Here is a 26,969-nt window from a genome sequence, read left to right as displayed (position 1 = left end):
TGAGGAGGAGTTAGCACCTCTCTCGGTGGGTGACACCCGGATGCGGCCCGCACCCCCCCTTATGATGCCACTGCTGCCATGATGATGGGCCAATGTTTATGTGGAGGCCTGGGGCTGTAGTCCTGCTCTTCCACCTGTGTCCTGCAGGGGGTGCTGGTGGGGGGAGAGTTGCAGGGAACCCTCTCACCGCGGCAGGTGAATAGATGTACGGGATCTGCACAATGCGGAGAAGAGATAAAAACAGGGGTGTGAAGTTATGCCCCTTCTCCATGATGCCATGACCCTTTTCCGGATGTGCTCTTTTGGCGCTCAATAAGCATCCCTACTTTAATATCCCATAAATTGGGAGGTACTGTATTCAAGATCCCCAGTAACTACAATACTACATACACCTGTTATGCTGTTGAAATATAAACAATTTTAGGCGCAGTCCATCAAGTTTGCAGCCTTTTCTGTCTATAACACATCGTGTGGCATACAGTCATATATGTAAAGTAACATAGAATCAGAAGGCTTTACCTCAGGCAAACAAATTGTTCATTATAGTTTCCAAGCTTTTTGTGCAAGTTGTTTATTGCTTCTTTTCTTAAAAATCATGTGTAGTCTGGGAGAATTGTGTACAGGAGTTTAGACAGTTGTCTAAATCAATGCCCAAAGTAGAAGTGAGTTTTTTGTATAGTAAGAAACTAACATTGTTTTTATGTTATGATTGCGTGAATTTGAATCTGTGCAGATTACTGGTTTTCACTTCTTAGTTGTTTTCCTGATTGAATTGTAGCAATTGTGTTGTCTTATTTAGATTGTAGCAGTGCCAGTATTGACCTCCCAGTTAGAAACCACAAACCACAAACAAGTAAACAAACTCACAAAATGTCCTCCCTTTCTTGTTGTTTACAAGATTTAAAGATATGAATTATCCGGGAACTCGCCCTCTGCAGCTGTGGAACATACAGTATAAGGTCAAGACAAATACATCTGTTAGTTGAAAATTGGGGCAGTAGGGCAATCAGTCGCATAAGTTCATCCCAGATGCCCGAAGGAAAGTTATCATTTAGTGTCCCCTAGCACCCATATTTACAGCCCTAAATGGGGTGAATATATTGAGGGTGATGGAGGAGGTGCCCCTTCAGTGCTGGCGCCCGGTGCCTCCATTGTCTCCCATACTTCTACCCCTGAGGACAAGCACTACACCCAGCCAATTAATTATATAGTATTCGTTGGTTTACAGTAATACTTCAGTAAACTGTTTCTTTTCAGCTAGTTAAGTAGTTGAGTTTTTCATTTTCTGGAAGATACCTATGTAGCAATATCATTAGTAACCTTGCGGTATAGCCCTCCAGCTGCTGCTGAGCTCTTCAGTCACATGATCCAGTTATGAAAAGGTAGTGTGGTTGTTAACAGGAAAAGTATGAAAGTTGTCTTTTCAGTTCAGACCACAAAGATTCTCGTTGGAAGGTGAATAGCTCTATATTCCAAACAATTTTCGTTCAGAAGGGACCAATGACGTTTCCTGCTAAAATTCAGTAGTACTGGTAACCTGAGTGACTTCTGAGTTCAGATCTTCTCCTCTGCAGCCTCGGGACCCTCTCCTTCGGCCAACCATGTCTAGTCATACCGGCTTGTCTGGGGCGTGCGACTGAGCACAGGTGGACACTTGGTCCCGCGTAGTGTTACGGGCTCTGCTAAAACTGCTCTGCTCGGAATGGGATCGGAAAGGAAGGCAGAATTCTCGGAAGCATCTCTTGAAATTTTCATCTAAGAAGGCATACAGGACAGGGTTCAGGCTGCTATTGGTGTACCCCAGGGCGATGCAGAAATGCCAGCTAGCCACAACATAGGGATTCCTCTTGTCAATGTCCACCATGGTCCACACAATGACAAAGATATGAATAGGTGTCCAACAGATGATAAAGGCAGCCACCACAACCAGGACCATACGGGTTATGCGGCGCAGGTTGCGGTCCTTCTCTCTTGAGCCAGACAGGAGACGAACACTGCGGAGGCGCAGGATCATTAACCCATAGCATACTGTAATGACCAAGACTGGCACTACAAAGGCAAAAATGAAGACACAGATTTTGGTTACAGTGTCCCAGTACCAATCTGGGCGAGGGAATTGAAGAGTGCAGGAAATTGTGCCAGCTGTTCAAGGCAAAGAAAAAAAGAAACAGGATAAACATAATTGCTGGAATCTTTTACTGTATGTACAATTCATTACTTTTAAATCTATATAAACATTTGAAAGTGATGAGAAAATAATTTATGTACACAACCAAGTAATTGTAATGTTCACAGCAGTACAGAATATTTCAGGAGATATAAAGCAGTGACTTGATCACAGGTCTGTGAGTGAGAGTATGACTGCACGTGACAGGGACAGTATTATGATATGGAGTGGAAAATGGTAAGCTAAAAATCCACAGACTGATAGATAGTGGAAACAGCACAGGGTTGTTACGTTGCAATCCCATCAAATTAATGAAGTATTTATCAAGCCTTTTTTTCATAAATGATGTAGTAACTGCAGTTTATGCATATTTGTATGAATTATTGCTAAGTACTAATAGGCTAATGAAGAAGGAAATCTCCTGCAAAAGGCTAATTAGCACCGTAAACCACAGTCACCATTATTTTCAATGGGGACTACAGTCTGACCCCTATGTAATGAACTCCAAAAAGTTAAGTTTTTCGGAGTTTGGCCCGTTGGTTTACGCCATCCTCAAATGACATAAACCGCTTTATGCCTATGGAGGCATTCTCACAGGAGATGGTTTACGATCACACTTCCACAACCTCCATCCAGCTCCAGAAACTGACACTATGCACATCTGCAGTGTCAAATTCTCAGGAGGAACCTTGTGAAAAAATAAAAGACTGCTCCCAGGGCACTAGCGCACCCAGGGGGGTTTCTGAGTACCCAGAACCCCCCCCCCCGGCACACTGGAGAGTATGCACCATTTTCTTAAGCCCTGCCCCCTCACGGCAAAATTCCACAATTAATCCGCAAATTGCGGCATTTTGATGCTAGGGGTAGGGGCCTAATTACATGGTGCCAGCCTGCCAGGTCCCATCCTTATCGGGTCTACAATTCACAGCTGTTGCAAGGTAAGTGTGTGTGTAAAGTATGTGTGACATGCAGTAGGTATGTGTGTGAGGTATATGTGACATATGTATGTGTGTATATATATATATATATATATGCATGTGTGTGTATGTATTATATATATATATATATATATATACACACATATTTATATATATATATATATTTATATATATACAATATATATCTATATATCTACAGTATATATATGTGTGTGTTCGGAAACCCCCCTGTAAAAATCCTGCGTTTGCCTCTGCAGGGGCAGTTTAAGGGCTCTATTCATATGTTAATTATCGGGTAATACATACCACATATTACTGTCATACCGTACACACCTGTATGAAACAAAGTTCGCACAGCCAAGTTGTTAAAGCTAGGACCAGCTGAGCACAGATTCCCTGTGGCAGTTGGTATATGAATGCTTTGTACTCTGTCTTACTGTCATAATGTATAAAGTGAGAACAAAACTGATGCTTTCACTTTTGTCTCAATCAATGTGGCTTCATTGTGATGTGAAAAAGCTATGTCCTGTCTGTACCAAATGAAGAGTTACATAATAATAATGAGAGATGTAACCCATTATTTGCAAAATCCTGAATAAAGTGAGTCACTGTTTCACTGACATATTTGGTTTTATAACTCCGCACATCTCTGTATCACTGTCATCTTGTGCTTCGATGCATTGTGCTCATGGAACACTACACTTACAGTGTGTCTCATGGAGGCATTTAGGGCCTAATGCTGAGCTGGATGCTTATTGGACAAAATTTACGCTAAACATACTGCAAGGAAATATAGCATACTTACTGTCATATGCTGAGGTGTATGCATCACAAGATGTCTCAGATCTCTATCAGTGGCACATGCATCAGGTTTACATCAAGCATACTTACAGCTAGATACACTTACATTCCACCAGAAATCTTTGTTAACATTTGCTTCGATAGCGGAAGATGCAGTTGCAATTTGTTTGATTTAAATTAAAAACCCTCTGTAATAAAGCAAATATTCCTTTTGCATATGAATGAAAAGAGCACATTATTTTTAAAATGTGGTCATAAAAACATATAATTTATTAACAATCAGTGAAGAATGCACATATCAACTTCAGAGGTGAATTTGCAATTATCCAATCATAAGCAGCTAGCTAGTGCTGATCACCGTCATCAACACCAGCTCCCAGGCACAGTTAAGGCACAGTTATGGTTACTGACAGATTTATATCTAAGCATCTCCATACGGTTCTACACCTGTTCGTTATTATGCAAACACAACCCTACTGTGCTCCGCCTACATTAGACCACTACTTCCCTCACTCATAATGTGTCTCAGCTCACAAGCGTAAGTGTCAGCAAGCGAGCAATTCAGCATACACCGCAGTGCATTTGTCTAGTTCAGCAATAGGCCCTTAGACTACGTCCAGTTCAGCATTAGGCCCTTAGACTCCGTCCAGTTCAGCATTAGGCCCTTAGACTACGTCCAGTTCAGCATTAGGCCCTTAAGCTGGCCACACATCTAAAGATTATCTGTCCAACCAGCCAACTAGTAGATTGGTTGGAATGAAAATCTGGTAAAGAATACAATCAGCAACTTGCTCCCAGACGCTGAAAAATGGACCAAAACTGTTGTATGAACAAATAGTTTAGATCAAACATTTAACAAACTTGTCTGACGACCATTTTCATCTGTTTTCTGGCATTTAGGAGTAAATTGCTGATAATCATTTACTCCCATTCCTTACCAGATTTTCATTCCAACCAATCAACAAGTTGGCTGGTTGGATGTAAGTTGTTCTAGTGTGTGGCCAGCTTTAGACTACGTCCAGTTCAGCATTAGGCCCTTAGACTACATTAGGCCCTTAGACTGTTACAATAAAAGATTTACACTTCACCATAGCTCCCACCTACCTTTATTTGTTTTAGTAACCGCCATGACCATAATGGGAACTCCAATAACTGATGACAAAATCCAAATGCAGACATTTATAGCTTTTGCCTTAGAGGGGGTTCGAAAGTCCAGAGCTCGTACAGGATGGCACACAGCCACATAACGGTCCACACTCATCATGGTCAAAGTGAAAATACTGGTGAACATGTTATAGTAGTCTATTGAGAGAACAACCTTGCAGAGGATTTCTCCAAATGGCCAGGTCTCCATGAGGTACTTGGCACTCTGGAAAGGTAAGGTGCTGGTAGCCAGAGCATCAGCCAGTGCCAGATTAAAGATGTAAATGTTGGTTGCCGTCTTCATCTTGGTGTACCTGTGAAGCACATGCAAGTTGAATATGTAGGTGACCCATGAAAATAAATGTTGATGTCTCAATGTCCCCAAAATATACAATTTTCTTTTGTTTTAGGAAAAGTATAGGCAAGCAGGGCTGGTCTGGGACTAAAAATAGGCCCTGGCATTTAAAGCACACAGGCCCATCTCGGTGTCAGAATCTGGCCTCAGATGTAGGCTCCTCCCCTTACTATTCCTGGCTCCTCCTACTTCTTAGTCTATGTTCTTACAAATATAATTAATAACAACATTAATAACTAACAACATACAAGTGTAAATCATTCTCTGTATTAAAATATACACAACAGAGCTCATACATGTGCCATAGTCAGACATCTGGTATTTGGTTGGTTCTTTTAGGTAAAGCTGGCACTTCACTGGTGTAGGTCACACATAAAGAAAAGAGATGGCATTTTCCCAATTGATCAAGCCTTAGCTTAGCAGTTGTAGATGATTAGATAAAATTCACTGTATGATTTTTTTAGGGCAGAGGTGCTGAACCCAGAGGGGTACACATCTGTGCACACCAAAGCAGAGCCTTAACTAACATTTTGGTCCCCTGTGTATATAAAGAGCATTTGTGGTCCCCTACACATTGTAAAGTATGGGGCTCACAAAAAAGGGGCGTGCTCTTGCTTGCAAGGGGCATGACCACACTATAGTACCGCCAATTCAACCTTAGACACATTACACAGCACAGTAGTGACTCTTATTCACTTGACACTACACAGTATAGTGCCTTATAACACATTATGCCACGCAAGTAGTGCCCCTTATAACACATTATGCCACACAGTAGCAGTGTCCCTTATAACACATGCCATGCAGTAGTAGTGCCTTATATCACATTATACCATGCCCCTTATAACACTTTATGCCATGCAGAAGTAGTGTCTTATAACACATTATGCTATGCAATAGTAGTGCCTTATACCACATTATGACATGCAATAGTAGTGCCCTATAACACATTATGCTAAGCAGTAGTAGTGCCTTATAAGTATAACACATTCTGTCATGCAGTAGTAGTGCCAGTTATTATAACACATTATGCCACACACAGTAATGCCCCATACACATTATGCCACACAGTTTTCAATTTCTGTTCAATTACAGCAACACCAACCTTTAATTTAGATAGATTTAATGACTGCCCTGACCCAGAGATGCTGTGCAGCGTGTCAGCGCTGGTGTCCTCATCAGCACACAGCCGCCTCAACGTTCTTCTCCCTGCATGTGCTCGAGGACAGTATTGACTGGGAGGGAGGCGGTGCTGACTGCTCGGGCGTTCCTGCGGACAGCCAGACCAGCCCATCTGGACATCGGCCCTTCTGGCATATGCCAGAAGAGCCAGATGGTTAGTCCAGCACTCAAGGCAAGTAACAATAATACATTAGGTAAATTAATGCTAGATTGCTGTCATCTGAGTACATGTGGGATAATTATCATTTTGTTGCACATCAGTGGTATACTCACTTTTTAAATAATAAAGCAAACAAGAAGGATTGATTAGGAAAGCTATAAGAAACATTTGGTAAACTAAAACAAAATCTGACTTAAAAACTGTACTGCGGAGAAAGACATAGAAAGACACTGCAAACATTCAGTTCCGGGACTCATTTTTTTCCGAATTGGCTATTGTCTTAGCCTTGTTACTGGTCTTCCGCTAAACAGAGCTTTATCCCTACAATCTATTTTTAACGCAGCAGCTAGAAAAAGGTCCTCACAAAGCATTCTACTGCTACTTTTCTTTGTTAGTCCCTACATTGGTTGTCTGTAATTTACCAAATATAAATATAAAATAATTCTACTAATATACAGTACAAGCCTATCAACAACACTACACCAACATACATCTCTTATTTACCTCAAAAAGTCTCCCAACTCGACCACAGTCATTAGCTGCTCCCACTTACAGGGCTATTTTCAGGCAGCATACACTCTGTGGAATTCCCTCCCTTGCACATTAAGGGGTAAATTTAAGATTCGAGTTTGGTCGAGTTTTTATTTTTTTTAATCTCGATTTGCATAGCCGAATCTCGGGTGATTTTCCAGTTTTTCATCTCGCAAATTTACTAAGAAGTAGGGGTGAGCGGGTTCGGATTTCTGAAATCCGAACCCCCCCGAGCCCCCCCGATCCGAGTCCGATCCGAATCAGGCTCGACTTTTCCCGCCTGACTCGGATCTGAAATCGAGGCAAAACGTCATCATCCCGCCTTCCGAGTCTCGCGGGTTTTGGATCCTATATAAGGTACCCGCGTCGGCGCCATTTTGTCACTCGGCTGTGGACAGTGAAGAGGGAGGGTGGGAGTCAGGGCTGTGTAGTGTAGTGTAGTGTAGTGCTGCTGTTGTCCACTACTTCAAAGTCCATAGGGGCTGGCTAATAGGGGCTGTGTCCACTACTTCAAAGTCCATAGGGGCTGGCTGGACTGTGTTGTGCAGTCAGTTCTCCATAGGGGCTGTGTCCACTCCAAAGTCCTGTGCAGTGTCCCAGTCCTAAAGGGGTGCTGTAGTGTTGTCCAGGGGGTGCTCTGTCCATCAGGGGTGCTCCCCCCAAGTGCTAAAAAAATAATATATTTTCTGTGTTTGTGAATTGTGTGCGCAGTAGCCGCACGTGCATCAACAAAGTAGTGCCAAGCGTGCGCCTGTGTCATAAGTAAAGGGCCGGCTGGCTTGACCGTTAAGGGTGCTGTAACCCCCGAAAGTACACTCCAGTCCAAACCAAAAAAAAAATTATTTTCTGTGTTTGTGAATTGTGTGCGCAGTAGCCGCACGTGCATCAACAAAGTAGTGCCAAGCGTGCGCCTGTGTCATAAGTAAAGGGCCGGCTGGCTTGACCGTTAAGGGTGCTGTAACCCCCGAAAGTACACTCCAGTCCAAACCAAAAAAAAAATTATTTTCTGTGTTTGTGAATTGTGTGCGCAGTAGCCGCACGTGCATCAACAAAGTAGTGCCAAGCGTGCGCCTGTGTCATAAGTAAAGGGCCGGCTGGCTTGACCGTTAAAGGGTGCTGTAACCCCCAAAGTACACTCCAGTCCAAACCAAAAAAAAAATTATTTTCTGTGTTTGTGAATTGTGTGCGCAGTAGCCGCATGTGCATCAACAAAGTAGTGCCAAGCGTGCGCCTGTGTCATAAGTAAAGGGCCGGCTGGCTTGACCGTTAAAGGGTGCTGTAACCCCCAAAGTACACTCCAGTCCAAACCAAAAAAATAATTATTTTCTGTGTTTGTGAATTGTGTGCGCAGTAGCCGCACGTGCATCAACAAAGTAGTGCCAAGCGTGCGCCTGTGTCATAAGTAAAGGGCCGGCTGGCTTGACCGTTAAAGGGTGCTGTAACCCCCGAAAGTACACTCCAGTCCAAACCAAAAAAAAAATTATTTTCTGTGTTTGTGAATTGTGTGCGCAGTAGCCGCACGTGCATCAACAAAGTAGTGCCAAGCGTGCGCCTGTGTCATAAGTAAAGGGCCGGCTGGCTTGACCGTTAAAGGGTGCTGTAACCCCCAAAGTACACTCCAGTCCAAACCAAAAAAAAAATTATTTTCTGTGTTTGTGAATTGTGTGCGCAGTAGCCGCACGTGCATCAACAAAGTAGTGCCAAGCGTGCGCCTGTGTCATAAGTAAAGGGCCGGCTGGCTTGACCGTTAAAGGGTGCTGTAACCCCCGAAAGTACAGTCCAGTCCAAACCAAAAAAAAAATTATTTTCTGTGTTTGTGAATTGTGTGTGCAGTAGCCGCACGTGCATCAACAAAGTAGTGCCAAGCGTGCGCCTGTGTCATAAGTAAAGGGCCGGCTGGCTTGACCGTTAAAGGGTGCTGTAACCCCCGAAAGTACAGTCCAGTCCAAACCAAAAAAAAAAATATTTTCTGTGTTTGTGAATTGTGTGCGCAGTAGCCGCACGTGCATCAACAAAGTAGTGCCAAGCGTGCGCCTGTGTCATAAGTAAAGGGCCGGCTGGCTTGACCGTTAAAGGGTTCTGTAACCCCCAAAGTACACTCCAAACCAAAAAAATATATATTTTCTGTGTTTGTGACTTGTGTGCACTGTGGCTGCACGTGCATCAACAAAGGAGCAGCGCCAAGCGTGCGCCTGTGTCCCATAAGTAAAGAGCCGGCTGGCTCATTTTTTAAAAGGGTGGTGTAACCCACAAAGTGCACTACTCTCCAGCAAAAATAAAAAAATATTTTCTGTGTTTGTGTGCGCTTTAGCCGCACGTATATATATCAATATAACATAAATGGAGGACCAAACTTTCTCCGATAAAAATAAAATAGGGAAAGATCAAGAACCACTTCCTCCTAGTGCTGTTGCTGCTGCTGGGAGTTGTTCATCATCCCAGAGAGGAAGTAGGAACATCACTACTTTTACTAAACAATTGACCCTCCAACAGTCCCTAGCGATGAGGATGAAGTACGACAGCAGTCATCCTGAAGCAAAACGTATAACTGAGGCCTTGACTGCTATGTTGGTGTTAGACGTGCATCCGGTATCCGACATTGGTGCAGTGGGATTTAGACAATTGATGGAGGTAGTGTGTCCTCGGTTCCAAATCCCGTCTAGATTCCACCTGCATCCTCAAAGCAGCAGCGACAAGCGTGCGTCTGTCTGTTAAAGGGTGGTGACACCCTCAAAGTGTGCTACACAAACAATTAAAATATTGTTCTTTTTTTTTCTGTCTTTGTGAAATGTGTGGGCTGTAGCCGCACCTGCATCCTTAAAGCAGCAGCGACAAGCGTGCGTCTGTCTGTTAAAGGGTGGTGACACCCTCAAAGTGTGCTACACAAACAATTAAAATATTGTTCTTTTTTTTTCGGTCTTTGTGAAATGTGTGGGCTCTAGCCGCACCTGCATCCTTAAAGCAGCAGCGACAAGCGTGCGTCTGTCTGTTAAAGGGTGGTGACACCCTCAAAGTGTGCTACACAAACAATAAAAATATTCTTCTTCTTTTTTCTGTCTTTGTGAATTGTGTGGGCTGTAGCCGCACTTGCATCCTCAAAGCAGCAGCGACAAGCGTGCGTCTGTCTGTTAAAGGGTGGTGTAACCCTCAAAGTGTGCTCCACAAACAATAAAAATATTCTTTTTTTTTTTCTGTCTTTGTGAATTGTGTGGGCTGTAGCCGCACTTGAATCCTCAAAGCAGCAGCGACAAGCGTGCGTCTGTCTGTTAAAGGATTACATCGGTGACAGCATCCAAGTAGGCATGTCAGACAGTCCGTACCTGTACTGGCAGGAAAAAGAAGCAATTTGGAGGTCCCTGTACAAACTGGCTCTATTTTACCTGAGTTGCCCCCCCTCCAGTGTGTACTCCGAAAGAGTGTTTAGTGCAGCCGGGAACCTTGTCAGCGAAAGGCGTAGGAGGTTGCTTCCACAAAATGTGGAGAAGATGATGTTCATAAAATGAATTATCAACTCTTCCAGGGAGACCAGCCTCCAGAACGTACAGAGGGACCTGTGGTTGCAGCAGGGACGAATTAATACTCTGTGAGGATGAGGATGTACACACTGAAGAGGGTGAGGAATCGGTGGATGAGGAGGATGAGGATGACATCTTGCCTCCGTAGAGCCAGTTTGTGCAGGGACAGATTAATTGCCAGCTTGTTTTGTGGGGGCCCAAACGAACCAATCATTTCAGCCACAGTTGTGTGGCTGACCCTGGCGCTGAAATGATTGGTTTGTTAAAGTGTGCATGTCCTGTTTATACAACATAAGGGTGGGTGGGAGGGCCCAAGGACAATTCCATCTTGCACCTCTTTTTTTTCTTTGCATTATGTACAGTTTGGGGCCTAGTTTTTCAATGCCATCCTGTCTGCCACTGCAGTTTCACGCCTAGATGGGTCACGTGTTTGTGCCGCCCACTCGTGTCGCTTAGCATAGTCATCCAGCTACCTCGGTGCAACCTTTTGGACATAAAAACACTATTGTGAGGTGTGAGGTATTCAGAATAGACTGGAAATTAGTGGAAATTAAGGTTATTGAGGTTAATAATAGCATAGGAGCAGAAAAACCTACAAATTCTGTGATTTTAGCTGTTTTTATGCTTTTTTTCAAAAAAATACAGATCCAAAACACAAAACCCAGAACCCAAAACACGGAAGGGTGGTTTTGGCAAAACCAATCCAGATCCAAAACACGAAGAAAGATCCAGATCCAAAACCAAAACACGAAAAGTGGCCGGTGCACACCCCTACTAAGAAGTGAGTTTAGCTGAAAGAGAGTTTTCCAATGCTGAAGCAAATCAAGATATCTCCACCGAGTTGCAAGTTTAGATGAGATTACTCACCCGAGATTGCAGTGTTTTCTCTCTGCAAAACTCTCGTGAGCTAGCAGCCTGCACATATCAGTAGATACAGTATGTGAAGGGAGCTGTAAAAAACTAGTTAAATGTTTTAAAAAAAATTACGTAGGGTCCCCCTCAAAAGCTTAACCAGCTCTGGACTGCACAGCCAGTCCTGGTTCCAAAAATTACGGGGAACAAAACGTGTAGGGTTCCCCCATAATTTAGGAACCAGCACCTGCCTGCAAGGCCAGTATTGATTTTAAATATAGGGGGGAAAAAATTATGTATGGGTCCCCCTATATTTAAAACCAGCACCGGTCCCAAACCAACCAGGGTGTAATGCCACAGCTATGAGACCCTATTACCGGGTCTCCATGGCCAAAGCATTCACACTCCAAGCCAGTCAGGCCAAGCTGGGGATCTCAGGGGAGGTGGGGACCCCCACAAGAAGGGGTCCCCCATCTACCGAAACCCCAGGCTTGGTCTGAAGCCCGGTGCTCTTTCCTGCGCCCCTGGGCTGTGGATACGGGTGTACTCATTGGATTTCTACTGGAGAAGTGGACAGACCAGCTGGGGACAGGTAAGTATGTGTAAGTGGGTTAGGTGTATGTAATAAAGTTTACTAGATACGATGTGTGAGTACTGTGGTTTTTTAACTATTTATTTTACAGTGTGGGTATGGGTGCCAGCCGCCTGCTGGCACTTGTAGTTCCACACGTGCCAAAAGCAGGCATGATGGCACCTGTAGTTCCACTGTAAAATACAATCGTTTTCTACTATTTTGCACTTTATTACCCCCGTACTCACAGCCCAGGGGTGCGGAGAAGAGCCCCGGGCTTCAGACCAAGCCTGGGGTTTCAGGAGAGGGGGGATCACTTTTTTGGAGGGTCCCAACCTCCCCTGAGATCCCTGGCTTGGCCTGACCAGCTTGTGGTGAGAATGCTTTGGCCATGGAGACCCGATAATAGGGTCTCCTGGCTGTGGCCTTATACCCCAGTCTGTTTGGGGTTGGTGCTGGTTTTAAATATAGGAGGACCCCTACACAATATTTTTACCCCTATATTTAGAACCAGTACTGGCCCTGCAGCCAGGTGCTGGTTCCTAAATTACGGGGGAACCCTACTCGTTTTGTACCCTGTCATTTTTAGGAACCAGGCCTGGCTGACCAGTCCGGGGCTGGTTATGGCTTTTGCGGGGAGACCCTGCATCAATTTTTTTTTATATAAACACTATACATTAACTACACATGCAGAAACATACACAAATCACAGTGATCTGTTTATGTTTCTGGCAAACTCACAGCTCAGGAGGGTGAGTGTTTGAAACTTCAATTTCTGTGCGAGTTTGATCTAATCTCACCTGAGATTGAAATCTCGAATCTTAGTAAATTTGCAAACTGCATCTTTTTCATGAAAAGTACTGTACTTCCGAGTTTGCCTGATGGTGAGAAGAGTTTGAGATCTCACCCAAGTTTTAGGAGCGAGATTACAGAACTCTCTCCCAAACTCACCACTCACGAATCTTAGTAAATTTACCCCTAAGACTTTTCATTTGCCTCCATATTTATGGGCAAGCTTACCAAATTCCCAAACCACCCTATAAACCTCTCTAGACTCTTCTATCTGTTTACACCATTGCACACTCAAACCTACATTACTTCTCTTTCTACAGTATGTTCAAAAACCCTCTGACCCATGACTGGATCACATAACACACCACTAAGCACTTTTCCCTATTGACATTTGGCTGGACCAATATACAATATGGGACAGAGGCCCTGATTTAGAGCCGGACACTCTGACAGAGCGCTCGCTCTGAATCAGGGCCGTCCCTCTTACTTTTTGGACGGCCCCCAGGCCGCTCGCATAGCTGTGGGTGACCACCCACAGCTATAGCGAGTGGCCAAAATGATGGTCGCGATGGTAAAGACCATCGCGACCTTTGGGTTTGCGACGAGGCCCTTGTGGTAGGGTCTCATCTTCCGCAAGCCCTGGAGTGCTTTTGGCTCTATCAGAGCCAAAAGCACTCCCACTGACATCATTAGTGGTGTCAGTGGGGCCGGCCCCAGACGGTAGGCGTTCCCATGGGAACGCCTCCGTCTGGGCAGCCACGCCCCCGGCACGCCCACCAAAGGGGGCGTGCTGTCAATCACCATCGACAGCACGCCCCCTTTGGTGCGAGACCCATAACGACGGCTTATTCGGGTCTCGCGTATGCGCACGATGGAGCAACCTCCGTCGTGCGCATGCGCACTTGGGCAACCTCGACCCGCTTGCGAAAGCTCAGCGCTCGCAAGCGGGTCTGAATCAGGCCCAGCGTTTACAGTAAGTTGTAGACAATTACACCCGCATTGCATTTCACCTGTATGCTGAGCTTTACCTATCTATGTGACTGTACCACTCCATGAATATTAGTTTCATAGCCAATATCAGTGCACATTTGTACTAGCCCTATTCTTGGTGCAAGGGATCCATCAGAAAACAAGACTGTCTCCATGTACATTCTGCATAACTCGCAATTTGGTTGATACCCCTCAACACGCCCTAACTAAACTTTGCCTAGGTGTGAAAGCCACATTACCACCCAGTTACACCAAAGTGAAGAGGTGACTGAGTTGCCTGTAGTTACGCACTCTTTTCTCTGGAGCATGCGGAGTGCAAAATCACCCAGAATTCTTCCTCACAAATAAATACATTCAGCTTTGCATCAGCCTCTATGTGACTCTTAATCTCATGAGTCAAACTTCTCTTTTCCTTAGCTTGTGAGTCAGGCCTTCTTACCATTTTATCTGTCTCTTAATACCATTTTGCTTTTTATAACTACTACGTTTGTCCCCAATTAGACTAAATATATAGATGGTATATAAGTACATATTATTATTATTATTATTATTATTATTAATAATAATAATAATAATAAACATTTGTGATACTGTGGAATATTTCTGTTCCATGGTTGATGACCTGCTGCCTTTGGCCTGCCTTGCTTCCAATGCTGCAATATAATGCCCTTATTCCATTGCTAGCTGATAAGAATGTGTACATACGGGATGCAGTCACCATGTTGACATTCAAAATGTTGAAGTCATAATGTTGACACCAGATTGTCGTGAGTTATTATATTTCCATTTTTGAAATGTGAACATGTGACATGCCGACATTCTGCAGAATGTCAACATTAGGGTTATTTGTATTGTTTTTTATACCCCTATTACACTGGCCAAATAACCCAGGTTATTGCCATTTCAAACCAGTTCGCAGCTCAGTGTAAGAGGGGTCAGTGTTGGTAGTGTGACCTGGCAATCCAACTCGGGTAGCAAACAGGGTTTTATCATGGGAAGGACCCGTGTAACCGTGCAGTGTGAATGGGTGACCCAGGTCCCGTTAACACCATGTGGAGAGGTGGCTCACCGGCTCTTGGAGATGATGTAATCTCCAAGCACTGGAAGAGGAGAAGCCCAAGCAATAACCTGGGTCCAGCCTGCGGGGTAAATGGGTCTCAAGCAGCTGTGACATGGCTTGGAAGTTGATACCTGTGTTCAGTGACCTGAGCTGGACCTCGGTTTTAGGTGTAAAAAGGTTATTATTCTTGCTGACACTGAAAGATGTCCTGTCATTCTAAATTAATGGATAATAAAGAGGTATTGGGTAAGTCCTACTCTTAAATATCTGTGGTTCTTATGATGTGTGTCAGTAGGGGCTGTGTGACTTAGTATGTATAGGTGGTAGATGCCTTTATATATAAGTTATGTGATATGTTATGTGTTAGTCAGATGCAAAGATTCCATATGCTTAATCTTAGAGAGAGTGCAGTGAGCTCATGAAGGCGGCGTAATTAGGACATGTTCGGGCTGCTGCTTTAGCAGCCTTGGACAGTCTCCCAGTGCAGCCCAGCACACAGCAGAGTGTGCTGGGCTGCTGTGGATGGGGAGCTGTGCCGGAGCCAGGTAAGTAGTACCCGCTCACGGCTCCCCCCCTCTCTCTGCACCCCCGTGTACGGGCGATCAGCTGATCGCCCCTACACACTTGCCGATGGACAGATATGTTCATTGGCTGTGCAGCACAGCCAATGCGATATGTTTGTGAACGACGCTGTTCACAGACATATCGTCTGTACACACTGGCCGACGGGGGCACGATATATTGGCCGATCAATTGATCGGCCAATATACCGGCCAATGCGTGCCCAGCATAAGTGTACATACCAGTGGATGGCCTGAGACAACAAACACCCCAAATGCTTAACCAGTGGAATAGTTTGTTAATGGTAGATACAGTGCAGCTGTACTCACAGTTATACACACTGGTTATGTGGAATGTCGTACAGCTCTCCAGCCGAATGAATGTATACAGGTAGCTGTGCAGGCTCTCTGTTAAGCAGTGTGGATTCGGTAAACTCTCAGGTCTCACAGAGTAAAGTGGAAGACTTCCGTCTCCCACTGTGGATCTCTAACACAGTGAGAAATGGCGCAGCGCATGCGCAGTATTAGGCTTGGTGGCCATCTTGGTAATGGAGTGAAGCCTCCCTGGACAGAGCCGGCCCTAGCCAATTTGGTGCCCTAGGCAAAATTTTGGCTGGTGCAGATAATCCCACCAAAAATCTTAGTATTTATAAATTACTGTATGTGCTTCTATTTTAGGATATTCGGGAAAAGTGTTATTCCACATAGATGAAAGTTCCAAGTCTATAATATATTTCAGCCAATCAACACATATTTAATTGAAATCATCTGCTTCACCACCACTACACTACATATAATATATATATATATATATATATATATATATATATATATATATATATATGTTATAAGTGTATAGGTGATGAGCGACTGACGTATATCTGTGCAATAATTAATAAAATGTGCAATTCAACCAACAAAACATGATATACACAGTATATATGTATGAAAAAAATATAAATCACAATTTAATAATAATAAAATGTACACACAAAAATAGACATATATAGAGATACTGCTTAGATAAGCACAAAGTGTACTATTGACATATCCACAATGTGCAAAAAGTGCTAATAAATATTCTAAAAGTACAATTCAATATAAAAAGCGAGCAGAATATATATACTTGAATATTTAAAACATTTTAAACCAGTATCACAGAGGAGTTAATAAAGAGTAAGAACAATTATAAAAAACAAGTTAAAAAGTTTCAGACTCGTTTCTTTAAAAAAGGAAGTTCAGAGTAAAAGTGCAAAGCTTATCTGTAAAGGTTCATTTCAGGCAATGGTGGCTTAACCCAACGCGTTTCATCCACTTGGGGACTTCATCAAGGGGTATATATATATATATATATATTAGGGGTGTGCACCGGCCACTTTTCGTGTTTTGTGTTTTGGTTTTGGATCTTTCTTCGTGTTTTGGATCTGGATTGGTTTTGCCAAAACTACCCTTCGGTGTTTTGGGTTCTGGGTTTTGTGTTTTGGATCTGTATTTTTTTTTTAAAAAGCATAAAAACAGCTAAAATCAAAGAATGTGTTGATTTTTCTGCTCCTATGCTATTATTAACCTCGAAAACCTTAATTTCCACTCATTTCCAGTCTATCCTGAACACCTCACACCTCACAATAGTGTTTTTATGTACAAAAGGTTGCACCGAGGTAGATGGATGACTTTACTAAGCGACACGAGTGGGCGGCACAAACACATGGCCCATCTAGGAGTGACACTGCAGTGGCAGACAGGATGGCAGTTTGAAAAACTAGGCCCCAAACAGTACATAATGCAATGAAAAAAAAGAGGTGCAAGATGGAATTGTCCTTCGGCCCTCCCACCCACCCTTATGTTGTATAAACAGGACATGCACACTTTAACAAACCAATCATTTCAGCGCCAGGGTCTGCCACACGACTGTGGCTGAAATGATTGGTTCGTTTGGGCCCCCACAAAACAAGCTGGCAATTAATCTGTCCCTGCATAAACTGGCTCTACGGAGGCAAGATGTCGTCCTCATCCTCCTCATTCACCGATTCCTCACCCTCTTAGGTGTTGTGTACATCCTCATCCTCACAGAGTATTAATTCGTCCCCACTGGAATCCACCACCACAGGTCCCTCTGTGCGTTCTGGAGGCTGGTCTCCCTGGAAGAGTAGATAATTCATTTTTATGACCATCATCTTCTCCACATTTTGTGGAAGCAACCTCCTACGCCTTTTGCTGACAAGGTTCCCGGCTGCACTAAACACTCTTTCGGAGTGCACACTGGAGGGGGGGCAACTCAGGTAAAATAGAGCCAGTTTGTACAGGGGCCTCCAAATTGCCTCTTTTTCCTGCCAGTACATGTACGGACTGTCTGACATGCCTACTTGGATGCTGTCACCGATGTAATCCTTTAACAGACAGATGCACACTTGTCGCTGCTGCTTTGAGGATGCAGGTGCGGCTACAGCCCACACAATTCACAAAGACAGAAAAAAAATTTTTTTTTTATATTGTTTGTGGAGCGCACTTTGAGGGTTACACCACCCTTTAACAGACAGACGCACGCTTGTCGCTGCTGCTTTGAGGATGCAGGTGTGGCTACAGCCCACACATTTCACAAAGACAGAAAAAAAAAGATGAATTTTTTTATTGTTTGTGGAGCGCACTTTGAGGGTTGCACCACCCTTTAACAGACAGATGCATGCTTGGCGCTGCTCCTTTGTTGATGCACGTGCAGCCACAGTGCACACAATTCACAAACACAGAAAATATTTTTTTATTTTGTTTGGAGTGTACTTTGGGGGTTACAGCACCCTTTAACGGACAAGCCAGCCGGCCCTTTACTTATGGGACACAGGCGCACTCTTGGCGCTGCTCCTTTGTTGATGCACGTGCAGCCACAGTGCACACAATTCACAAACACAGAAAATATTTTTTTATTTTGTTTGGAGTGTACTTTGGGGGTTACAGCACCCTTTAACGGACAAGCTAGCCGGCCCTTTACTAATGGGACACAGCCGCACGCTTGGCGCTGCTCCTTTGTTGATGCACATGCAGCCACAGTGCACACAATTCACAAACACAGAAAAAATATATATTTTCTTTGCACTTGGGGGGAGCACCCCTGATGGACAGAGCACCCCCTGGACAACACTACAGCACCCCTTTAGGACTGGGACACTGCATAGGACTTTGGAGTGGACACAGCCCCTATGGACAACTGACTGCACAACACAGTCCAGCCAGCCCCTATGGACTTTGAAGGAGTGGACACAGCCCCTATGTACAACAGCAGCACAGCACAGCACAGCACTACACTACACTACACAGCCCAGCCAGCCCTAACTCCCACCCTTCCTCTTCACTGTCCACAGCCGAGTGAGAAAATGGCGCCGACGCGGGTACCTTATATAGGATCCAAAACCCGCGAGACCCGGAAGGCGTGATGATGATGTTTTGCCTCGATTTCAGATCCGAGTCAGGCGGGAAAAGTCGAGCCTGACTCGGATCGGCCTCGGATCGGGGGGGGCTCGGGGGGGTTCTGATTTCAGAAATCCGAACCTGCTCACCCCTAATATATATATATATTATATATACACAAACACACACATATACATACAACTATATATACACACACGTCTATACATATTAGGGATGTGCGCCGGACCATTTTTGCCGGATTTGGATTTGGTTCTAATTCGTCGTCCGGCTTTGGATTTGGATTTGCCAAACTGCGGTGACTGGCTTTGGATTTGGATTTGGATTTTTTTTACAAAAATTGACAAAAAAAGCTAAAATCACATAAATTGGTCTTTTTTTTTTCCCTAGAGTATTATTAACCTCAATAACATTAATTTCCAGTCAATTTAGACCATATCACAGCTTATAATATTGTTTTCAACATTATTGGCCAAAAGTTGCAGTGAGCTGACTGGTTACTAAGCGACAAAGCAGCGGCACAATGACACAGACACCACAGTATAAAGCACATCTATGATACATTGCCACACAGCAGTGGCAGAAATGAAAAGTAGTGCACCCACCCAGTGGGTACGGCCAGCAGAGTCACAGTACTTGTTTACATAGTGGGCTACGGCCCAAAGAGTCACAGTGCACAATCTTATTCACATTACACCGCACATAGGGCCTGATTCACATTACACCATAAAGTAGTGTCTCTTATTTATGTTACGACACACAGTAGTGCCCCTTTTACACAATGCCCACAGTAGTGCCCCTTTTACACAATGCCCACAGTAGCGGTGTCCCTTACACAATGCCCCCAGCAGTGGTGCCCCCTATGCAGTCCCCTTAGTAGTAGGGTCCCCTATACAGTGCCCCCAGTAGTATGCCCCCCAGTAGTATGCCCCCCATTAGCATGCCACCCAGTAGTATGCCCCCCATTAGCAGGCCCCCCCATTAGCAGGCCCCCCATTAGCATGCCACCCAGTAGTATGCCCCCCATTAGCAGGCCCCCCCAGTAGTATGCCCCCCATTAGCAGCCCCCCCAGTAGTATGCCCCCCATTAGCAGCCCCCCCAGTAGTATGGCCCCCCCAGTAGTAAAAAAAGAAGAGGGTGCCAGAACTGAAAAAAGACTCAAGCTTAATAAACACTTGGCGGTCACATATCGGGTCTATTTACTAAGCAGTGTTAGGAGACAGAGTGAAAAGTGATAAGGTACCAGCCAATCAGCTCCCAACTGTCATTTTTCAAACACAGCCTGTGAGATGGCAGTTGAGAGCTGATTGGCTGGTACCTTATCACTTTTCACTCTGTCTCCTAACACTGCTTAGTAAATAGACCCCATAGTCACTACATCTGTGGTTAACATGTCAACTTTCACAGGTCAACATTGATGATGTCAACATGGTTAAAATCTCCACGTCGTTAACATATCCAGGAGGCTTATGCCAGGTACACACTAGATGATAAGTCGTCTGATCCGGACATCGGGCATTGTGTACCCGCTATGTCGAGGATGCTGTGTGTGCCATCAGCAACATCACCTGTCGGTCCTGCATGTAGGTCAGATGGGCGTTATCGTCAGCGAGGGTCATGGCCCCCATAAGGGGAAGGACTGCCGGGACTGAATCTCGGGCCCGGACACCTGGCAGAAAGGGGAGCCTGCTCCTTCCCCCCTGTAGTTTCTGCCTTTTTTCTCTTTTATGGAGAGCAGCAGCAGTGCTGCTGCTCTTTCCGTCAGATTAGGTTGAGCCGGTGGGTACTAGGACCCACAATATGGAAGACTTCACAAGCTGTCCCTGCGCCTTATAGATCACCTCACACCTCAACACCTCCACTGCAGTGTATGATGACCTGCCCTACCGCACGCAGAGGCAGATCAGCTCCGTGAAGGCAAATAAACTTGAGAGAAGTTTTGCCAAAGCAGACACTGGTTATATTCAATATATATTAAATATATATTAAATTGTGCTGATGACATAATAGCACAAAAATGAATGAGAATAGAAGTAAAAATAATAATGACACAGAAATCCAGAGAAACACAGGACTTAGGCAACATTATAAAGGATTCGTGTAATAATGTACACTAAATGCTATATAGTTCTCTCTCAGCTTCCAATAATATATTAACAGAAAAAACAAAAATTGCCAGAGGAGCAGAAGCAAATACTGGTTACATAGTAGTTAAATAGTTAGTTTATTTATACATTTGTTAATTTGTTTAATAACACATAGAATCCAAATGGATCGGACAAACAGGACAAAACAAAAAGGAAGTAAAAAAGAGAGAGTGAGAGAGAGTGTGTGTAAATTATAACTAATAACTAAAGGCCGGGATGGCGGACATCGTGCGCCATCCACCAACCAGACAGTATGTGTGGATGGTGGACGATAGCCGCCAGCCAAGCCAAATGATCAATCTATAAATTCAAGAGCTTCATTAAGTCCATCCGGGGACAATGTTTGTAATCTAAAAATCCACTCAGATTCTGCTTGACAAAGTTTCCTATAGTGATCTCCCCCTCTCAGAGTAGGTTTGACCACATCGATTCCCAAAAGAGAAAGTCCTGATGGATCACAGTTATGATGTTCAAGGAAATGTTTAGATACACTATGTGACATCAGTCCCTTCAGTATATTAGTTCGATGTTCTCGAAATCTCTCTTTTAGGGGCCTTGTCGTACGTCCTATATATTGTTTTGGGCAAGTGCAACTTAGCATATAAATTACATAATCTGTTTGACAATTAATAAAGTTTTTTTAGAATATATTCTGTTTTATTAGCTACTGATGTGAAAACCTTAGTCCTATTTTGAATATAGCCACAAGTAAGACACCTTGGGCGATTACAACGATAGCATCCAAGGGGTCTATCTGGAAGCCAGGTTGAGGTAGTCTCAAAAGGTTTGGATAGGGGTTTCAGCATACTAGGTGCTACAAAGCTGCCCAGATTTCGATTCTTCCTAAATACTATTTTGGCTTTGGGTTCAATACATGTGGACAGAATTGAATCATTCAGTAACATAGTATAATTTTTGTTGATTATAGAACGTATTCGTCTGGACTCATTATTAAACTGTGAAATAAACAGAAGTGATGAAAAATCCACATCTGGGTCTTTCCTGGAATTATCCTTAAATCTAGAAATACTAATAGCCTCCTCATTAGTTGAGGTAGGTCTGGATAAAATTTTTCTCCTATCAAGGGCATGTTTTTTGGCTTCATCCACCAAATATAGAGGATATCCCCTATCCAAGAAATTGGTTTCCAATTTTTTAGAATGAAACTCAAAATCTGACTCCTTAGTACAGTTTCTTCTGATACGCCCCATCTGGCTTTTCGGTATGTTGTTTATCCATGGCCTATGATGGCCACTCCCATAATGAAGATAGGAGCAGCAATCAACCGCCTTGATATAAAGAGTCGAAATTATCCTACCCTCTTCAGCGGAGAGAGTGACATCAAGAAAATCAACTGAAATGTGACTATAAGTGGAGATGAAATGAAGATTCATATGATTAGTGTTAAGATATTCGGTGAATTTAACAGTCGAATCAAAATCCCCATTATTTTTTATTTTTTGGTTTCATTTTGGTTATAGTTTTTAAATGGAATTAAGGTCACGTCCATAGACTTTAGTTCTATTTATTAGTTTTTCCTTTCTTATCTATACCCATGCATATATGCATGAATATATGGATATTTATGTAGATATAGAATTACACTTGGGTATCTTAGTACTCTCTATGCTTACACATTAAAATAATATTTTTCTTTATTATTTTAGATTCATAATTTGTTGGTATGTAGGTTTTTATCTATCCTCATTTCCCTATTTATCTTTATGTATAGATTATTAGTTCTTTTTACATCCATGTAAGCAATCAAATGAAACCAATATTGTGCTTTGTCTATATGTGTATTTATTTCATGTTGGTCATCAGGTGTTACTAAATGAAAAGCAGTAGAGAACACTGTGATTGGCTATCTATGGCTACCAATTTGAGAGTGATTGGACTCATTGTGGCTCCTATTTAAGATGGAGGATTTGATAAGGACATTTAGCTTGAAAAAGTCCCAGGAACGGGACGAAACGCGTTGCTGTCCTTATCTATTCAAAGTGCCTTGTCCTGCAACTTGTTTTTTGCCAAGTGCTGTCAGTGTCCGCAGTGCCTGATTCCGGTTTACAGTGTTTAATTCCGGCGCGAGGAGAATCCACAAGTCGCGGCCGCGCTCACTCCTACCTGGATCTCCTCTCAGCGTTCATTTGGCCCTGACTCCGGCAGGTATCCAGACTGTGTAGCCGGACGGAGACCCACCGCAGATCTCTGGGACAACGTGCCCCTGTATATTCCAACTTGGTCAGCTATACACTGTTCAGCCGGTGAGACATTATTCTTTCTCCCTGCAATTGATTGGGATTTCTGGAACTGGCTAGTATTATTCACTGTGTGCCCGACGGGGTTAACACTTCTAGCACTCAAGCCATTTATTGCTATATAAGCTCCAGATTCTTCCATTATTTTGGATATTTCAATTGACACACTGTTTGCAGACAAGTGTTACTTTATTTCAAACTATGGATTAATTAACCAAGTGTATCCAAACATCCTTCACATGCTAATTTGGAACTTTTCCATGCAGGAATCGTCTATTCTGATCCATAATCAGTACAACTGTTATTATTATGTGTATATGTGCTAGTTATTTATTTTGTATTTTTTATCCCTGAATTTTTGTCATTTATGTGTTCATTTTGATATATGTTTTTATTCCTATTTTTATTACTGTATATCCTTTGCATATTTTTGCTTAAATTAAATTTCCAATATACTTCTATTTATATTCTTATTCATTTCTCACCAGCGCGATGTGTGTGTTTTTATATTTGCCCAGTGTTTGTGGGGTTGCAATTATTCCCCTCTATCACACCGCTGCAGGTCTGTTTTTGATATATGTTCAGTGTTGTATTTAAGCGCTAGGATACTTTTTCAGGTTTTGCCAAAACCAAACACGAGGATGATTTAGAACCAAAACCAAAACACGGGGGCAGGAGCGCTGGACCCGGTTGAAGGGGGCGTGTCCTAATCACGGGAGGTGTGGCCACACTCCCTTAGCGAAAAAACAACAAAATTTTTGCAGCGCTGCAAAGCTGAGCGCCGGGAGGGGGGTGCTGTGAGCCCATCAGTCCAGCGCATAGCCAGTGGCGGCATGATCACTGTGATCGCCCCCTCCCCCACAGGCATAGGAGACTGGTGCGGCTGCTACTGAGCAGCTGCGAGCAGTCTCCTAGTGCAGCCCAGCACACAGTAGCGTGTGCTGGGCTGCTTTGATGTAATAGGGAGGTGGCGTCGCCGGGCCCCTCCAACAAGGCCGGGCCTGGGTAAATAATACCCACCCCACCCCCCCCCTCTCGGCGCCCATGCATGGGTATCTGCACACATCTCCAATTCACACACATACATTAGTGGGTAGGGATAGATAAACTGGACATATGTCATTGTCCCCAGATTACGTGCTGCTGCCTGTTGATGCCACTGAAGAGCAATCATTTTTATCTAGCCCTACATTTACACAATAAACTTTGAAAGTGGAAAGGTTTGTATAAAGGGCCTGATTCAAAGCCACTCGTAAGCGGCAGCTCGTTCGCTCCGAGCGATGTTTGCTCAACTACGCATGCGTACGGATCGTTATACGCATGCGCGAACCAGTCAGTGCGGCCGAAATTCATGTGCTCGCAAAATAGCGAATGCCTGCTAATTTGAGTGACAGGATGAGGCATATGTGGGTGGTAACAGGGGAAGATGCTTGAAAACGGGGAGTGGAGATCTGATCGCAGGCGTGCTTAAAGGTCAAAACGGGCGTTTTATGGGTGTGCATATTTAAAACAGCAGCGTCATTGACCACGTCACTGGATTATTTTAGAGCCAGAACTGCTCGCAAAATTGTGGTAGCAAAAACCAACCACAAGAATAGCGAGCAGCTCATACCCTGTTCGATGTACTCGATTAATCTAATAAATAGCGGACATGACGTAGGATGCGAGCGGCCAGGGGGCGTAGTTTCCCAAAAAACGAACGCAAGTTTTGTTCGCTCGTTCAGACCTAGAGGCGTGAACAGTCTGCAAACAGCGAACGGTTCATTTGAATAGCCACCCCTATTTTCTGGACGACCGAGCGCAAATAGCGACCGGCTCTGAATCAGGCCCAGAGTTCAATGAGTAACATCAGCAATGTGGAGTGAACAAAAATTACTGGCAGAGGACCTGCGGATCAAGCAGAAGACAATGCAGGGTGGCCACACAGATTTATAGGTGCAGGGGACTTCTATTCACACTTCTTATTGTTCATTGAACTACTAGCGACAGTTTATTAACATAAAGAGTACACTTTTATGCAAGGGCAAAGCTGGTTGAAGAGAGAAAACCAGAATGCCTTAGATGGACAGTCTGGTTGCTTCAATTTACCATAGAAAAAAATTAAACCATGGTATGATTGCTTTTCAGAAAGTCTCGTCTTACAAAAGGCCAACCAGTCTTCACATAAGAACTACGGCTATGAAAATGCCAGCATGGATGGGGAGAGGAATATTGTTGCTATAATTGTAAACATTAATTAATTTGCCAAATTCTCAAAGCCAAAGCCACTAACTGGTGATGTATTTGTAAATTGGGTGATTCTGGGTAATTTACAACTGGAGGAATATTACTTTGAATGGGAAATACAGGGACAATGATTTATCATTGGACTGAATGTTCAACACTATAGGCATGAAAAGAATATACTGTCGCAAGTTAGGCTTAGGGCTAGGAGTCTAATGATTCCCCCAGGCTTCACCAGGGGCTTCCACAAGGCAGTATGGGCGTAGCTCGCAGTTCTCAATCTTCTTTCTGCTCCCTAACATAGCAGGCTGGAATTTTTGGCAAACAAGCTAAAGTTCTGGGTAAGTAACACTGGTTCACAAACAAAGATATAGGCTGAGGTTAAGGGTGCAGGTACACAATCTTGAACAACTGGACATGCAATGGGCTAGTACATGGATAAATATACGCAGAATACAAGAAACACTGGAACTAGGGATTGAGACCTAATATTGTGTCTCAAAATCACAGTTTAAATAGGCAGGTCTACTTGAAATCCACCCCAAAGTGATGTCTGCATTGAGCTGACTGTCACTTTAAATTGGAGGAGATGCTGCATGCCTTTCTCTAGATGAAGCTTTGGTGACCATGAGAAACAGACCACAACCTGGGGATACTGGCAGGCCTAGAGAAGGACTGACAGCTTGCATAGAGAGGGAGCCTGCCAGAGGGAATGAAGAGACCCCGCCGCTGAATGAAGAAGTAGGTGCAAAGCGCTATTTTGTGACAATCAGAAAAGCTTAGCCAATCACAAGTGATATTTACATAGTGGCTGCTTGTGATTGCTCGAGTCCTACTGAAAATAATGTTATTTGCTTCAGGACCCTGTAAAGTTCAGTTGTCATTGCTCGTTAGGGTTTCTTTTCAAGATTACTACAAGAAACAGAGCTATTCCCTTTAATTGTAATATACTGTATATATAAATATATATATATATTTGCAATAAAGGCGGCACTCAGCAGTCTTTTATTATGAAAAGTAAAAGTCCTTTATTCCGGCGTTTCGGGGTGGATCCCCTGTCTTCAGGGACAGACAATACAAACATTAAACTAAAAACAGAGCATATTTATACCATGAATCACATGACCTGGATGAAGTAAATGAGACTCATCTCACTCACCTGGACAACGCCGTCCGCCAGCGCCATTGCTCCACACGCCGGACAGAGCTCAATGCAGTCGCGATGACGTCACCGGACGGCGTCATCCAGGGGAGTGCCAAATGTCTGATGTCAACTGGTTGCCATGGCCACTCGTCTAAGATCAAA

At 43.7% G+C, this 26,969-nt stretch overlaps 1 protein-coding gene across 2 annotated transcripts in view; it reads right to left on the bottom strand.

Annotated features, from left to right (window-relative positions):
- Nucleotides 1–484: 484 nt before the first annotated feature.
- The window catches only part of LOC148473163 (delta-type opioid receptor), a 45,581-nt gene continuing 19,096 nt past the window's right edge, over nucleotides 485–26,969 (bottom strand). For both annotated transcript variants that reach the window (XM_088460019.1, XM_088460018.1), the window contains exons 2-3: nucleotides 5,011–5,363; nucleotides 485–2,142 (exon numbers count right to left, since the gene is read on the bottom strand). In XM_088460019.1, coding sequence (XP_088316145.1) covers nucleotides 1,610–2,142; nucleotides 5,011–5,363 — 886 coding nt within the window. In that variant the 3' untranslated portion in view covers nucleotides 485–1,609. The remainder of the gene's footprint in view (nucleotides 2,143–5,010; nucleotides 5,364–26,969) is intronic.

This window comes from Taudactylus pleione, unplaced genomic scaffold (assembly GCF_031769625.1).
Source record: "Taudactylus pleione unplaced genomic scaffold, aTauple2 ptg000959l, whole genome shotgun sequence".
Lineage (NCBI taxonomy): Eukaryota > Metazoa > Chordata > Amphibia > Anura > Myobatrachidae > Taudactylus > Taudactylus pleione.
Note: the sequence above shows the minus strand (reverse complement) of the source record. Positions and strands in the feature narration are given on the sequence as shown.